Source organism: Podarcis raffonei, chromosome 1 (genome assembly GCF_027172205.1).
Source record: "Podarcis raffonei isolate rPodRaf1 chromosome 1, rPodRaf1.pri, whole genome shotgun sequence".
NCBI classification, from domain to species: domain Eukaryota; kingdom Metazoa; phylum Chordata; class Lepidosauria; order Squamata; family Lacertidae; genus Podarcis; species Podarcis raffonei.
Window position 1 is genome coordinate 24,448,013 of NC_070602.1, and position 17,426 is coordinate 24,465,438.

A 17,426-nucleotide genomic window follows, 5' to 3' on the forward strand; every position below is an offset into this window, starting at 1 on the left:
CTCATGGCGGTAAGGACTCTGGGGTGTTTCTTCTAAACTAGGGTGGCACTAGGGAAGGAGTTGTCGCTGCGGCACTCCTTGGTGTGTGGAGTGCCGCAGGGAACAATCCTTTCCCCGATGCTTTTCAATATCTTTATGCGTCCCCTTGCCCAGATTGTCTGGAGTTTGGGGCTGGGTTGTCATCAATATGCTGATGACACCCAGCTCTATCTGTTGATGGATGGCCGCCCTGACTCAGCCCTGAACACACTGACCAGATGCTTGGAAGCTGTGGCTGGATGGCTGGCTGAAGTTAAAATGGGAGCCAGTTGAAGTTAAAATCTTCGAAGACTGAGGTCCTCTGGCTGGGTTGGGATGACATGGGGTTGGGAGGCTAACTCCCATCTCTTGCGGGGGCTCAATTAGTGCCAGCGCCTTCTGTCAAGAGTTTGGGTGTAACCTTTGATGCCTCCCTTTCTATTGAGGCACAGGTTGCAGCCACAGCAAAGGTGGCGTTTTTCCATCTCCGCCGTATTAAGCAGTTGGTCCCTTACCTTTCTCGCCCTGATCTGGCCACAGTGATCCATGTGACAGTCACTTCCAGGCTTGATTATTGTAACTCGCTCTACGTGGGACTACCCTTGAAGCTGACCCAGAAACTCCAACGGGTGCAGAATGCCACAGCGAGGCTCCTTACAGGGTCCTTGCTGCGGGATCACATTCATCCAGTGCTTTACCAGCTGCACTGGCTCTCGGTGGAGTACAGGGTCAGGTTTAAGGTGCTGGTTTTGACCTTTTAAGCCCTATGCGGTCTAGGACCCTCATACCTATGGGACCGCCTCTGCTGGTATGCCCCGTGGAGGACCTTAAGGTCCATAAATAACAACACTTTGGAGGTCCCGAGTCTCAAAGAGGTTAGATTGGTTTCAACTAGGGCCAGGGCCTTTTCAGCACTGGCCCCAATGTGATGGAACACTGTCACAAGATACCAGGGCCCTGTGGGATTTGACATCTTTCCACAGGGCCTGCAAGATGAAGCTGTTCTGCCTGGCCTTCGGATTAGACTTACTGTGACCCCTTATATGGGATTTGGTATATAAATTTTCCCTTGGCTTTTTTGCTGGCCCAGCAATGTAGGACCAGCATGGATAGCTGACTCAGGTGAATATCTGATCTTTCCTCCCTTTATGGTCTTGATTTATGGGCTACTAATAAAATGAGGCTGCATTTTAAGCTGTATTTTAAGCCATATTTTAATTAACTGTTGTTGTTTTTTTCTATTACATTTTATTGTAATTTATATTTTGTGTTAGCCACCCTGAGCCCGCCCCTGGCTGGGAAGGGCAGGATATAAATAAATAATAATTATTATTATTAAATAGTTGTGTGACTTTATCCTGTTAAGTGCACATAGATATGCTTGAATAATAGAACTTTTTTAAAAAAAAAACCATAGCCTCATTTGCTGTGTTTGTACTATAAGTTAAGTCATTTGAACTGGCATTACTTCATTCAGACAGTAATGGACCAGTTGGTGTTTTCACTTATTTCCAACCAGTGTCAGATGTTTCCAAAGCTAGTTCATTGCCTGTTGCCTTAGATGGCTCACATGATGATTATTCACATTGAACGCAATCTGCAAATAGTAGAGGCTGTTTGAGCTGCATAGTCTCCAAATATTTATTCAGAGGATTTAAAACTTTAGATGGTGTTTTATATATATATATATATATATATATAAATAAAATATGTGTGTGTGTGTGTGTGTAAAGGGACCCCTGACCATTAGGTCCAGTCGTGACCGACTCTGGGGTTGCGGCGCTCATCTCGCTTTATTGGCCGAAGGAGCCGGCGTACAGCTTCTGGGTCATGTGGCCAGCATGACTAAGCCGCTTCTGGCGAACCAGAGCAGCGCACGGAAACGCCGTTTACCTTCCCGCCGGAGTGGTATCTATTTATCTACCTGCACTTTGACGTGCTTTCGAACTGCTAGGTTGGCAGGAGCAGGGAACGAGCAATGGGAGCTCACCCCACCGCCGGCAAGTCCTAGGCTCTGTGGTTTAACCCACAGCGCCACCTGCGTCCCATATAGAGCTCTTCAAGGCGGTTAGACAAATTGTGGAGGATAAGTCATGATGGCAGCATGACAGTGAAGGCCAGTTGCTTGAGACCAACAGTAGGAGAGGGCAACAGTATTCTTGCCCTGTACTTGGGTTTCCCATACTAGGCATGTGATTGGCTTGAAAGTGGTTGCTGGATTTGATAGACTGTTGATTTGATCCAGCGAGGCCGCCCTCATGGTCTTAAGAAAGATATAATGAAGGAAGGCAACAAATGAGAAGATTTGGAAGGAGCCAAGTATAAAGACAAGCAGACAGAAATCTATATTGCTCATCAGCCTTGTCCAAACAGTGGCAGCTTGCAGGTGCTGATTGGACCACAGACAGGATTAGGTTCCAAACTACAGGTTGAGTTAAAGGAACTGATTGCAGATATTTAATGTGTGTGTGTGTGTGATTTTTCTTGGACTCAGGGAAGAGTTGGGAGTCTTGATCAGGATCCAGAGTCCTGATTCATGATCAGCCTCCATCCCAACCAGGCAGCAATTGCTATTTATTTATTTATTTATTTATTTATTTATTTATTTATTTATTTATTTATTTATTTATTTATTTATTTATTGAATTTATATTCCACCCCTTTCTCTCAAGGTGGTTCTCCCATCATTCCTCATTTAATCCCCACAACAAACCTGTTGTTAGGTTAGGCTGGGAGCTGCTGGCCCACTGAGCTTCATCCAACACCCTTTGAAAGGTGTTTGTGGGAGCAGGTGGAGGAGAGTGGGGTTATTGGGTTTTTTTGTTACTGTTTTTATTATGTATTTTGCGTTCTTTATCTTGTGTTTTTTTATGTTGTGAATTGCCCTGAGATCAACGGATGAAGGGTGGTATACAAATATGATGATGATGATGATGGCCTCCCAGGTCCTAGTCCAACACACTAATCGCTACCCCACACAGGCTCTAGTTTAAAACTATAGTTAAATGTGACAGTGCATGGAATGAGGTGTGGTGCAAGAGAAGTCAGAGGCACAATAACTTCATGTAATGACAGCAGATATCATTTCTGAAGGTTAAAAGGAAATCTCCCCCAACCCCCTCTAAAATGTTTTTGGTCTTCACAGAGCTCTCTCCAGGGTGTCGTAGTCCTTTTCAAGACTTGCAGAACTTGTCCAATCAGGAAAGAGGTGCACGTAAGGGAAGGGAGAAAGGACAGCTGCTCATGCCTGTGATGTTTATCTCAGCCCTGAGATTTTGCGTGGGAATTTGTTCAGTGCTGAAAAGCTAGCCTTGGGACTCCTTCCTGTAGTTTCAGTGCTCTCATTACTGCGGAGCACTTGTAAAAATCCCACCCCTGAGCAATCTGACCTTGGTTGCAGTAGGGGCAAATGAAAGTTCAGACTGTCTTTCATAGCTCAGTGTTTCATTTTTGCCTGTGTTGGATGCATGGAAGATGCTTGATGTGGCAGGTAGGCTGCTGTAGCATCCGAATTGGTCCTTATCAACTGGGTCAGCCTTCCCTAAACTGATGCCCTTCAGATTTTGTTGGACTGCAACTCTATTCAGCACCAGCCTATTAATGATAATCAAGTGAATCAACAAATTGATGGCGTTTAAACATACAATTGGCACTTACCCCATCATATCAAACATGCTTTTTAATGCCCAATTTCCCACTTGTGAACCAGCCATATGATTGGCTGTGAAGAGTGGTCTCCCTGCTTTATTTCATTGTCTGGACAACTGTTTTCTACAAAAGCAGCGAACACAACATCTACAAAATTAGAGGCTTTTAAAATTTACTCTTTATACTAAATTCCAAACTAATTAGGAGTTGCTTCGGCCTAAGAGCTATTAATTACTTGGATTCCAATTATAGGTTGATGGAATAGAACAATGTTGATTTTTCAACGACTATCAGGAATCATGTTATTAGACTCTAGCTGGTAATATCTGACAATTGCCACTTCAGAATTGCTTTAATGTGACAGTTTCAGGGTTGATTGGGGGGTGGGGTTTGGAAAAAGATCTGCTAGGATGACAACCAAGCTTCATTCCTCGTGGTATGTGGCATAAGATCTCCTGAGCACCATATATAACAAGAATGAAGCATCAAGGTTATAATAAAAGCCCTGTGGGATCAGACTAAAGCCCAGCATCCAGGCTACACCTCTCCCTAGGCCACAGTTCTGTCCCCAGGCCTCACCCCTCACTGGTCCTGCTCTGTATCCTCCTCAAGTGCTTTTGCATGTCTGAAATGTATCCCCATATTCTGATAATGCTTCCTGCATGCTTGGACAGAGGTTAGAGAGAGTTGGGAAGTGGGGGGGGGGGCTGTGAGCTGCGTAAATGTAGAAACCCTGGACTTCCTGTGGCTCAGATGTATCCTACTGGCCAAATGCAGTGTGTTAGCCCCGTCCAAGACCTGTTGCAGAGCAAGCAGGAGTCTCCAAGGAAGTCTTGCCTGAGAGCAGAACTCGCATACAAAGTCAGGCAGTCCAGAGGCCAGGGAATCTAGATGATCACAGAGCCAGTGGTCTTGATGGAGAGCAGGAAGCAGCAAGGTTGGGCCAGGGACCACAGGCATTGTTTCCAGCATCTGACTGCTGCTGAGAGCTCTGTTGAAGAAGGCCAGAGCCAGTTGGTTCTCATCAGTGCCTTCTCCTCTGCGCAGGCTGATCAGTTGCAGGTGGAGTCACCCCACTTCCCTCTTCAGGCTGCTGTCAAGCAGGTGAAGCTTGGCCCATGGCATGCAATACAGTGGTACCTCGAGTTACATACGCTTCAGGTTACATACGCTTCAGGTTACAGACTCCGCTAACCCAGAAATAGTGCTTCAGGTTAAGAACTTTGCTTCAGGTTGAGAACAGAAATCATGCTCCGGCAGCAGCGGGAGGCCCCATTAGCTAAAGTGGTGCTTCAGGTTAAGAACAGTTTCAGGTTAAGTACGGACCTCCGGTACGAATTAAGTACTTAACCTGAGGTACCACTCTACTCCATCTACTTTTGCCTCGGACTCCACCCACCACTGGGACGCAGCCTTCGGAAGGCTGCTTACAAGGGAACATGGCCCTTGGGCTGAAGAAGGTTTCCCAGACCTTAAAGGTCAACACCAGGACTTTGAGTTGTGGTACTCTGAGCAGAGCAGGCACCCACCAAACTGAAGGCAGGGGCTGCTTTTGAAGTTGCATCGAAGTGAATAGAAATTCCAGTGTCACCTCAAAGAAGCAAAATTTCTCCCTGTTGCTGGTCAACAGCATTTGATGTCAACCATAGTTTATGCCTTTATTCTGGCCTGCCTGCCTCTGCTTCCACTCCACCCCCCCTCCCCAAATTCATTGACACCACCAGCAGCGTTTGCTGCAGCTTGCTGAAATGTTGCTGAAGTCAGCAACTCTGTGCACTGCATTAGAGAATCCACTTTAGGGAAACGGATGCAGCTGTTCCCTTAGCAGTTTCTCTTACAACCTCTCTTCAGTGTTCTGCAACTGCTATAATGGCAATTCTGCCATGGTGGAAGATAAAGCGCCCCCTCCCAGTAGCTCAGTCTGCAATGCAGTTACGCCAAAGGCAGGAAATTGTTCTGGGGACTTGTTCTGTCATCAGCTGTCAAGGTTCAGCCTGATAAGTATGAAATAATGATTAAAAAAGAGGAAAGCACACATTTGATTCTGTATCAGGTACCTTTATCTCACCGATAAATAACCACAAGGAGCTTCCAGAAATCTGGAACGTGGGGGAATGGCTTCTAGGTAAGCGAGCATGACTAGAACACTAGCATCTATCTTGTAAAGTGCTGGCTGTTAAGCCTTTGCCAAAACACTTAAGGGCTGTGTTGATTTAGTGATGAAGACTGCAATCCTAACCCCACTTACCTTGGGGTAAGCCTGATGGAAATCGGTAGCACTTCTGAGTAGCCATGGTCAGTAAGTAACAGGAAGAGCTGTTCAACAGTGGAATGATCTCCCTTGGAAGGTTGTGGATTCTCCTTCCTAGGGTGTTTTTAAGCAGAGGTTGGCTGGATGGCCATCTGTCATGGATGCTTTAGTTTAGATTCCTGCATTGCAGGGGGTTGGGCTAGAGGGCCCTTGGGGTCACTATGGATCAGGGTTGTGCAGTAAGGCGATATGGTAGCAGTCTTTTTTTTTCTGTTGGAGTGTGCCATTGCTCACTTTCTTAATCTCCACAGTTCATTTGAATAAATTTCTATTCCTGGACTTTTGGCGGACGCCTCTTCTGGTTTGGCAAGCCATTCTTTCTTTTCTTCTTAGAACAGCAAGGTCCTGTTCAGATGCTCTATAATACTCTACTTGCTTCTTGGGTTCGCCATGCTAGCAGGCATTGTTGCCCCAGTGTCAATTTACAGGAACACAGTGAGCAATAAATATGCCACCGGGCTCATATGAATTTCCCCTGGGAGGTAGCATCTGTTGGCATGGATGGGCATTACTGTTCTGGCATTGGCTTCCTCTTCATGACTGGGTCTATCAGGGAGGCCCTGCATGGAGTAGCCTCTACCAACCTGGTGCTCTCCAGATATTTTGGACTACAACTCCCATCAGCCCCAGTTTTTGTGGTCCAAAAACAACTGGAGGGCACCAGGTTAGCAAAGGCTGGCACAGAGCACAACTTGGGCCAGAAGACAGCAAACCATAGGCTATGGTCAAGCCTGTAGTTTCCTTCAATGCGTTGACTTCAGTGGGTATTCACAAAAGTCATACTGGTTTGTTCCAGTGTGCATAAGATACATCAGGCACCCCCAAACTCGGCCCTCCAGATGTTTTGGGACTACAATTCCAACCATCCCTAGCTATCAGGACCAGTAGTCAGGGATGATGGGAATTGTAGTCCCAAAACATGTGGAGGGCTGAGCTTGGAGATGCCTGAAATACATTGATCACAACCCCTAAATTAGGCTCCTTGTGAGAAATTCTTGACTCTGGAGAAGTCAACAGAAGGAGCGTCTCCACCCCCATCATTCTGCCCTGACACTGAGGTCCAGTGCCGAGGGCCTTTTGGTGGTTCCCTCCCTGCAAGAAGGGAACCAGGCAGAGGGCCTTCTCGGTAGTGCCACCCGCTCTGTGGAACACCCTCCCACCAGATGTCAAAGAGAAAAACAACTACCAGACTTTTAGAAGACATCTGAAGGCAGCCCTATTTAGTTAAGCTTTTAATGCTTAATAGACTATTGTATTTTAATATTCTGTTGGAAGCTGCTCAGAGTGGCTGGAGAAACACAGCCAGATGGGCGGGGTATAAATTATTATTATTATTATTAAAGTTGAAAGGGGTGTGTGTGTTGTGGGGATGGGGGGAACAGAGGGGAATCCACTCCTTTGAGTAATTAATTGCCTTTTTTAAAAACTGTCAGATCTGAGCCATAGGCAGCTGTGAGGTTAGAGTCAGGAGCTGAGAGCAAGCAGTTGGTGGGGCAGAGCCTGAAAACAAGCTAAGAGCTACCCCTCATCAACAATGATGCTCCAACTTGATTCCATTATATTCACCACACATGGCAGCTATGCACAGAGGCAGGAACTCCTGTTTTTTTTACCCTGGCACTCCCAGCTGTTGACTAAGGGCAAGGGTAGCCAACTCCCATCCACCCTGACCACTGACCATGGCGGCCGGGACTCCTGGCACTTGTGGTCCTACAATATCTGGAAAGCATTGTGTTGGCAGGGGAGCAATTCACATGATTATTCTGCTCCTGTTCTTTCTTTTTCCCGGAGAGATTATGCTAGGTTAATGAGGAACAATTCTGCTGAATCCTGTTTCACAACTGCAGATCACGCTTATGGAAGCCACTGCTGAAGTGGCATGCGGCAGGTTCAATTTGTCAACATAAAGCAAACTGAGCAAGAAAAGAAAAGAAAAGAAAAGTGCATTGCCCTGCATGTTGTCATTCTATGCCCTGTGAATTGAAGAGCAAGTAGCTAGCCCTAACTGACTGACAGTAAAGATTTCAATAGATTAGTACCTTTCGGTGTTTATTAATGTAGCCAACCACCTTTTTCTTCTCTATCAACAATTGAGCATTTCAAAGAAAAGAATTCCTGGATATATTTTGCATGCCTCATCTGGTGAGTAGGATGAAAGCAGCAGGCAGAGTGTGGGTTACCACAGCTCTGCACTGATGCATAATTGTAGACTCATAACAAAGGAAATTTGGAAGAGGTTAGGTCTGGTTAGGAGCTGCTCCTATGGAAGGTTAAAACTGGAGTTCACGTTACCTTCAGATTAAATTAGGTACCTAAAAGGATGGCAGAAATTGAATTAGAGCTGGACTGACATTTAGAGCATCTGGTCCTCTTCCAATTGTATGACACCTCTCACCCATTCCCCTCAGATAATACGTAACTGATACATTTTTAGTGCCCAGTTTTCATAATATAGCTGTTAACTTGTCAGAGGTATATCATCTTTATATGTAAACATTTATATTCCTGTGAAATCACCGCAGCCCACAGATAATGGAAAGATAGCTTGCAAGGTTGCTGATGTCTGCTGCTCAGAAGTAAGTCTCACTGTATTTAGTGGGGCATACTACAAGTGTGCAAAGCCTTCCAACTCTATAATTCTATTATTGTATGACTATCTTTGAACTTATTTTGGTGCTGAAAATATTAAATGCAGCTTTTATTATTCAACGTTACAGTAAATGATCTCCCCCTTCCTTTGGATGAAGTAGTAAGGTATTGTTCCGCTTACATGCACCCCTTACTTATTTGAATGATAGAATGAAGTGAAGACTTATTCTTTTGGTACAGCCCTAGAGCCCTTTTCTACAAATGTTCCTGCTTGTAACTCTCAAAGAGGACTGTGGTGTAAATCAGGGATGAGGAACCTTTGACTCTCCAGATGTTGCTGGAATACAGCTCTCCTCTTTCAGGACGATTGGCCAAGCTGCTTGGGGCTGATGGGAGCTGGAGTCCAGCAATGTCTGGAGGATGACAAGTTCTCGATTCCTGGTGTAAAGTGATTTCTGCATGTGGGCATGGAAGCTGTAGTTGTGCCACTAGCTTCTACCACTAGAATTCGGGATTGTGAAATCATATTTATTACATAAGTATCCAGCCAACACATACCATCAATGAAAGGTTTTATGCTAGCATAGCTTAACTTTCCTTCACTCTCCTCCCCCTATGTCTCCCCCAAATCTGCTCTGGCATATTAGGAGAACCTCTTGTACAGATTTAGGGGGCATGTGCAGGGAGGAGAGGAGGAGAAACTTCCATTGCAAATGTTTAAATGCTTGTTCTGACAGGACACATTAGTTGGTCACTGCCCAACATAAGGACTCGGGTGGCGCTGTGGGTTAAACCACAGAGCCTAGGACTTGCTGATCGGAATGTCGGCGGTTCGAATCCCCGCGACGGGGTGAGCTCCCATTGCTCGGTACCCTGCTCCTGCCAACCTAGCAGTCCAAAAGCATGTCAAAGTGCAAGTAGATAAATAGGTGCCGCTCCGGCCAGAAGGTAAATGGCGTTTCTGTGTGCTGCTCTGGTTCGCCAGAAGCGGCTTAGTCAGCATGGCCACATGATCCAGAAGCTGTATGCCAGCTCCCTCGGCCAATAAAGCGAGATGAGCGCCGCAACCCCAGAGTCGGCCACGACTGGACCTAATAGTCAGGGGTCCCTTTACCTTTACCTTTACCCAACATCTTATCTTTATATGAAGTTTCCAGATGTTGCCAATCCACAGGTCCAGAACTGCTTATCTTCCGTAATGGTGTAGCTTTCAGATGCTCTCTGACCATTCACTGACTCCAGCATTTAGTGGTCTTTAATTGATGCAGACATTGCAGTTTCTGTGGTAGTGTCTTTAGTACCATCTTGTATGTGTGTGTGAAGTACATTTTTAAATGTGATTGCTTTTATGACTGCATTATTTTACCTTCTTTATTATTCATCGCCTTGGGTGACTTTGTGCTGAGAATCAATTCGTAAATATTAAAACTAGAATGAGCTAGACGTATAAAGAAGCAAATGCTGACATTTAAGGCCGCTTGTTAATGGTTCCTTAATGTTTCTATACTGTGCCCTCTCCAAACAAACAGGAACATACCTATCCCAAATGGCACCATCTCGTGGGGGAAAGGGCTGTGTCACAACACTGGCAAGTCCCCTATGAGGCACAAGGATCTGCCAATTTAATGTGCATGTTGCATAAACTGAGATTTGTCATTGCTTTTAATGAGAGAGATTAAAACCTCTTTCGTGACAAGTTAACAAACAGGCACAAGAAAACGTGTCATGCTGGGGAAAGCAGACTCTGAAGATGCCTCTTGAAGGCTCTAGACAGATACTTATTTCAGAGTTTGAATGTAGGTTGGAAGCAGGCATATTATTTGTGGTAGCCCTTTTCAGATGTTTTGATGCAGGGATGAAGAATTGGCTTCGGCTGGTGGATGTAGGAAGGGCCATTGTAGCACATCTGCTTGGCATGCATACAGGTTCAATCTCTGGTATCTCTAGGAGTGTTTGAAATTAGCCAGGCGCCAGGTGCATTTTGCACCTGGCTTTCAACCACTTGCGACCAGGTGAAGATGTCTGGGCACCAGGCTGGCACGTGACATCTCCACCATCCAGAGGTGCATGCCTGGAGATCATTGGATCCGGACTGGTTTCACACACTGATACTCCATCCTGTAGAATTCTGTAAGTTATATTTTATCTGTACAATCAAAATGCCATTAAGAAAAAGAGGTCAGAATAGGCCAATATATATGTGGACTATCCCTGGATCAAGTGACTTTTCTTCTTTAAGTTCTCAAAGCTCTTAATCTAGCTCAAGGTTGTCATCTGAACTAGGCAGATGTTTAACTAAGAATCAATAACAGTCAGTCCATCGTTTGAAAAATAAGTCATTAGAGCCGTCTTGCCCCAAATTGACAACTAGACATTCCATTTTCGTGACTGTAACATTTGTTTAAGGAGCCAATTAGCACCTAGCTTATATATCTGAGTTTCTGACACCAATTTAGTTGGGGCTGGGAGAGAACCCAGCCTGAAACCCTGGAAAGCCAGTTTTGCTCAGTGTAGACCAGGCATGGCCAAACTTGGCCCTCCAGCTGTTTTGGGACTACAATTCCCATCATCCCTGACCACTGGTCCTGTTAGCTAGGGATGATGGGAGTTGTAGTCCCAAAACAGCTGGAGGTCCAAGTTTGGCCATGCCTGGTATAGACAGTTCTGTGCTAGAGGGTCCAACTTGGTCAGCTTCCTAAGTTTCCTGGTGGCAGCCATGTTTTTTTTGGAGTGTTTCTGTTCAGTTCCACCCCAAAGCTATGGAATGTCATCCTCACTCCTGGGTCCAAGTTGCTGTATGTGCAGCCAAAGCAAAGCATTGCAGCAAGCAGCCCCATGCAGCTGAGGCTCTAGGGTATGGGTTCAAAAGAAAGTTCAAAAGAAATACGGTAATTATATTTTAAGGGGAAAGAGGCACTGCTCGCAAGCCCCAGGACAAGCCCCCTCCTCCAATTTGTTCCGCTATTCTATTTACCATTTAGGCCCACACTTTGACTAGAGCCGACTAAAAATGGTGTGTGCATATTTAAAACTCTTGTTAGCATCAGTGTAGGTGTAGTGCTCAAAATGTCAATTTTTGCTGATGCCGGTAGCTAGATTGTACCCAAAATTATCAAATGCCAGTGAAGTAGATTGCTATTAGGATCAGGTTATGGGAATAGCTTAGTAAATTTATTGATGCTTTTGATCATTTTTCAGAGTTTAACAGCCTTTGTGAATGGATTGCATTTTGCATTATTTATTGTGCATTGAAAAGTTTTCAGGATCTTTCCACCTCGCTTCCTATAAACTTGGTGATTGATATATTTAAGTACTGATTTTATACCCCACTTTTTCTTGAAGGAGCACGAAGTGTTGCACACAGTCCTCCCCCCGCCTCATTTTATCCTCAAAACAACCTTGTGAGGTAGGTTGGGCTGTGAGACTGTGACTGGCTCAAGGTCACCCTGTGAGCTTCATGGCTAAGTAAGGATTTGAACTCTGGTCTCCTGGATTTTCTACAGCACTCTAACCACTACACCCACCCCACACATCCTAGAGTTTTGACAATAAAATGTGCTTGGTTAGAAGGTGCAAAGGGCAATGGGGAGCTGACATGATGATGTCCTCCAAAAGTTTTAGACTATAACCCCTATCAGAGCCAGTGTGGTGTAGTGGTTAAGAGCGGTATTCACGTAATCTAGGGAACCGGGTTTGCATCTCCGCTCCTCCATGTGCAGCTGCTGGGTGACCTTGGGCCAGTCACACTTCTTTGAAGTCTCTCAGCCCCACTCACCTCACAGAGTGTTTGTTGTGGGGGAGGGAGGGAAAGGAGAATGTTAGCCGCTTTGAGACTCCTTAAAGGGAGTGAAAGGCGGGATATCAAATCCAAACTCTTCTTCTTCTTCTTCTATCATCTCTGACCAAGCTGGCTGGGGCTGATGAAACTTGTAGTCCAAAAACACTACCCTGGGTACTGTTGGGCTAGGGCACATAACATACAATATTTGTTATGATAGTTCACCCAAACTTGAGGTGAACAGGAATTTATTTTTAAAGGAGACAGAACTGTATAAATAGAATACCTGACCACACTGCTCCTTTTATAAGATGCAAAGGCAAAAGGCAAAAATAACCCCTTTGCTTTCCTGGGAGGCATTAAGGCAGGTTCTCTGAAAGATGATGTCACACTTCAGGGAATTCTAATACACCGTTTATCGGAAACATTGTCTAACATGTGCAGATTAACCTTTGACTTTTGACCCAATTTCTCTCAATGTCTTGAAATAATATGATCCTTCTGGAGACTGTGCAATTTATAAATGATCAAACACAGTTACTAATGACTTCAGGTCGGCGCCTCGATCCCGACATACTGATGTGAATGAGAAACACCTGTGAGTGTTCTTGATGCAACCCATCTCCCATTGAAGTGAATGGCACCACTCCTGTTTGCCAATAGATTGGTTCTGCACCCTTCATTCCTGTTGCATGATCCTATGTGTACAGGGTGTTCAAAAAGTCACTCTACACTATACTGTAAGTAAATGTCCATAGGTTTAGAGTTACCTTTTGAACACCCTGTACATCTTTATGCATTGTTTTGAAAATCAGAAAAATAGGCAGAGGTGACATTTGCAGGATGCTAGGCTTTATACATCTAAACTGAGTAATTATTTAGTTCTCCCGCTTACCGATTGAGAAATAATAATAATGGGTGTAATTCAACTATGTCTTCCTCATAGTAGCCTCATTGAAATTAATGAACCTGACTAAGTTAGAGCCATTAAGTTCAACGGCTCTACTCTGAGGAAAACTTTGTTAAAATATTAATACAAATACACAAAGCCTTTTGCATGTGTTATCGCCCTCGCCATGTGCATGTATTTGCCTGCTAACTTGGAACAACGCTTTGTACATCTGTTGAGATGAACTTCAAAAAACTTATGCTGCTATGTTCTGTTCTGAGGGATGGCCTCATCAGTAGCAGAGTTGTGATCTAAGATCAGAGTTCCAGTTTAGGCAATCACAGCAAGGTATAAATTGCAGTTCAGCACCTTGGATAGCTCCATGTGTGTCAAGTGGACAGAAAGGGATGGGAATGCTTGATGACAAGATCTGGTGTTGTAGGAATATAGAACAGCAAGTTGTCTTAAGCTCATAAAAAGCATAATAAAAATTCATGCCAAGTTGCACTTTTAAAAATAGCAGTTACTGGGCAAAGGTCTAGGATCATTGTTATTGGGTTTTCATCCATACAGTTAATGGACAAGTAATACCAGGGCTGGCCCTATAATTAGGCAGAGTGAGGCAGTCACCTCAGGCGGCTGATTTTGGTTGTCATGAAAAGACAGCAAGTTATTATTTATAGACTTCAGTTAGTAGGCAGGGTATAAATGCTCCCAAACACATAAACAAATAAACTACCATATTTTTCCTCTGTATAAGACTAGGTTTTTTAACCAAAAAATTAGGTTTAAAATTGGGGCTCATCTGATACACAGGTAGTGCTGAGGGGTGATTTCTTAATTTGGAATCCCCCAAAATAGGGGGCGTCTTATACATGGGGGCGTCTTATACACGGAAAAATCATGGAAATCATTAGTGTATTCTTTGAGCCAGGGAGCAGGAGATATGCTTGTGGGATTTTCTGCTTCATGTACCAGAATGGCTTGACCAGTTTGAGGTATTATAGATTGTAACCAACACATTGAAACGAATGTTCATTAATTTTAACGGGTCTCCTCTGAATAGGACTAATATTGGATAAATGCTTTGTGCCTTGACATTGATGTTGGGGACAGTGGTGTCATTTTCTTCTCCGTTTCAGGCTGCACAATATCCTGGTTATAATAATTTTATTTATTTGCTTGTTTAAAAAACTTATATACCACTTTTCATTTATGAATCCCAAAAAATGGTTCACTGTAGGCATAAAAACCATTAAAATAAATATCAACAATGAAAACATCCAGGCCAGAACACAAAATTCCAGCAAGTGCAGCAGCCAGAATTCATTATCAACAGCAAGGAAATTCCAAGGTAAACAGAAAGATCTTTAAATCTGTGAAAACATCCCATTGTTGGTGCTTGCCTGATCTCCATAGGGAGCTCATTCCATAGAATGGGTGTTGCAACAGAATAGGGTACCCTCTGAATCCCAGCCAGCTGAATTTTTGATAGGTTGCAATGCAGTCAGGAGGGCCTCAGAACTGTAAATCTAAAAGAAAACCAAAACTCTTGTTATCAAGCAGAGATTTTAACATCCTGATTTGCTTTTTTTGTTTTGTTTTAGTGACTGTTCCAGCAGCTGTTCCCTTGGCGTGTGAACCTGAGAGCAATAAAACCAAGGCACACAATCCGGGGCCACGACTCTCTATTTCCTCCCCCCGGACAACTGTGATCGCCAGCATGGAAGCCCCATCACAGGGTTTGCAGACGGTCATGAAGTGGAAAACGGTGGTGGCCATCTTCTTTGTGGTTGTGGCCTACTTGGTCACAGGGGGACTTGTGTTTCGTGCCCTGGAGCAGCCGGAAGAAAGCAGGCAGAAGGACAGAACAGCCAACGACAAGGCAGATTTCCTTCTGGAGAACAAATGCGTATCTCAACAGGAGTTGGAGGAATTGATTAAGGTGAGAAAACTAGAAGGAACATGCTAATGAAACTCAGTCACAATGCGGTCTAGATTTGAAGCTATGGGAAATGATGGTTCACCGCTATGTAAATGAACCACGGCAAGCATTGGGCTTGGGTGCTCCTCCTCCCCATTTTCTTCAGTTTTATGACCATGGGAATGAAATCAAAAGCACTTGCCTTTGGTTTTAAGTGAAGTGCGGCTTTCTGTCATGCCTGAAGCTGAAAACTGTGGCTTGTTAAAATTATGGTTAATGAGAATGCGCCATGCTCAGAGTGTGGTTTTACTTGAGGTGTGATCCGAAAGCATCTTTTTGCACAAGTTCTGGAGTGGTTTTCCTCGTGACCTGAAAGGGCTGCTGTGGATACCTTGGATCCCAGCCACTGTTTCCTAAAATGTTTCCTAAAATGTATCTGAAGAAGTGTGCATGCACATGAAAGCTTATACCAAGAACAAACTTAGTTGGTTTCTAAGGTGCTACTGGACAAAATACACACACACACACACACAGATTGGACACTCGGGTTGCGAACGTGATCTGTGCGGGAGCCACGTTCGCAACCCGCAACATTCACAACCTGCAGTGCTGCTTCTGCACATGCGTGGGTTGCGATTCGGCGCTTCTGCACATGCACAACCGTTGAAACCCAGAAGTAACCCATTCCGGTACTTCTGGGTTCCGGTGGTTCGCAACCCGAAAAATCACAACCTGAAGCATCTGTAACACGAGGTATGACTGTGTGTGTGTGTGTATACACACACACACACACACACACACACACACACAGTGGTATCTCGGGTTACAGACGCTTCAGGTTACATACGCTTCAGGTTACAGACTCTGCTAACCCAGAAATAGTACCTCGGGTTAAGAACATTGCTTCAGGATGAGAACAGAAATTGTGTTGCGGTGGCGTGGCGGCAGCGGGAGGCCCCATTAGCTAAAGTGGTGCTTCAGTTTCAGGTTAAGAACGGACCTCCGGAACAAGTTAAGTACTTAACCCGAGGTACCACTGTGTGTGTGTGTGTGTGTGTGTGTGTGTGTGTGGACTGTGTCATACCAACACAGCTACCTACCTGAATCTAAAATGTACAGTAAGTTGAGAAGAAAAGATCTGAAGAGATGTTTTCACTCAGAATGTTTCCAAGTTCAGGCAGAAGCAGGTCTGGCATGCATAGTCCACAAACCCCAGTTTTTATTTTATTACATTAATATGCCAACTCCCCCCCCCCAGGAGTTCAAGATAGTATACATAGCTCTCCCCCCCACCCCCATTTTTCACAACAACCTGTCAGATAGGTTAGGCTGAGAGATGGTGACAGGCCCAAAGTCGCCCAGTGAGCTTCATGGCTAAGTGGGGATTCGAACCCTGGCAACCCAAGTCATAGTCTAACACTCTGAGCACTGTACCATTGTAACACGGCAGTAATATATTGCTCATTGACCTTTTATTTTAGAAGAGTAGGAAGATTTTTGCAGAATGAGGGCCACACTCCCTCATGGCTAGCCTTGGTAGGCAGTGGTAGGCAGAACCAAAGCAAAATTGGGGGTGGCCAGAACCCCCCTCAAGGGCGCTCTCTCACTCTCTCTCTGATACACACACACACACACACACACACACACACACACACCTTTCCCAGCAGCCCTCCCCATATGCAGTGTCCACAAAGATCACCCCTCCACCACACAACAAGTGCACTTGAAGCAACCTTTTCCCCTAAGCCTAATTGTGGTGCAGGCAGCTGATTTTGTTGGGGTGGTCTAGCACATAAGGAGGTGGAGTTATATTTCCCCAGTGGTGAGCCTGTTAGGGCAGGGAGGCCAACAGTAGGTGGCGCCAGAGATGTTAACAGACAGAGCCAACTAGTTCATGTTTTGTCCCCATCCTCCTCCTTGTTGAGTTCCACAAAGGCAACAGTGAGACCAAAGAGAAGGAAGCTTACAGGCCATGGTACCTTCTGTACTTGTTGTAAGTAAGAAGGGAGCCAAGGGCTGGCTGGAGCAGGTTGAGGTTGGTGGTGCAGTGCCTCATTTGCCCAAAGGAACCAGCTTCCACTGCCTTTCCCTCCCCAGCTTCAGCCTCCCCTTCTATTCTTGTCACGTGAATATTCATGCCAAGTGACATGTGGGGGGAAGAGGAAAGGGGAGGAGTCCTCCATGGGTTTCATCTTGCCCCAGACTGATGACCCACAGGCCCATCCTTGCTTTAGGGAACACATGGGATTAGAAAGAAGAAATACAAAAG

The 17,426-nt window shown here is 45.0% G+C and overlaps 1 protein-coding gene across 2 annotated transcripts in view; it reads left to right on the top strand.

Moving 5' to 3' along the window:
• The window catches only part of KCNK10 (potassium two pore domain channel subfamily K member 10), a 71,979-nt gene that overhangs the window by 10,793 nt on the left and 43,760 nt on the right, over positions 1-17,426 (top strand). For both annotated transcript variants that reach the window (XM_053377643.1, XM_053377634.1), the window contains one exon: positions 14,841-15,178. In XM_053377643.1, coding sequence (XP_053233618.1) covers positions 14,841-15,178 — 338 coding nt within the window. The remainder of the gene's footprint in view (positions 1-14,840; positions 15,179-17,426) is intronic.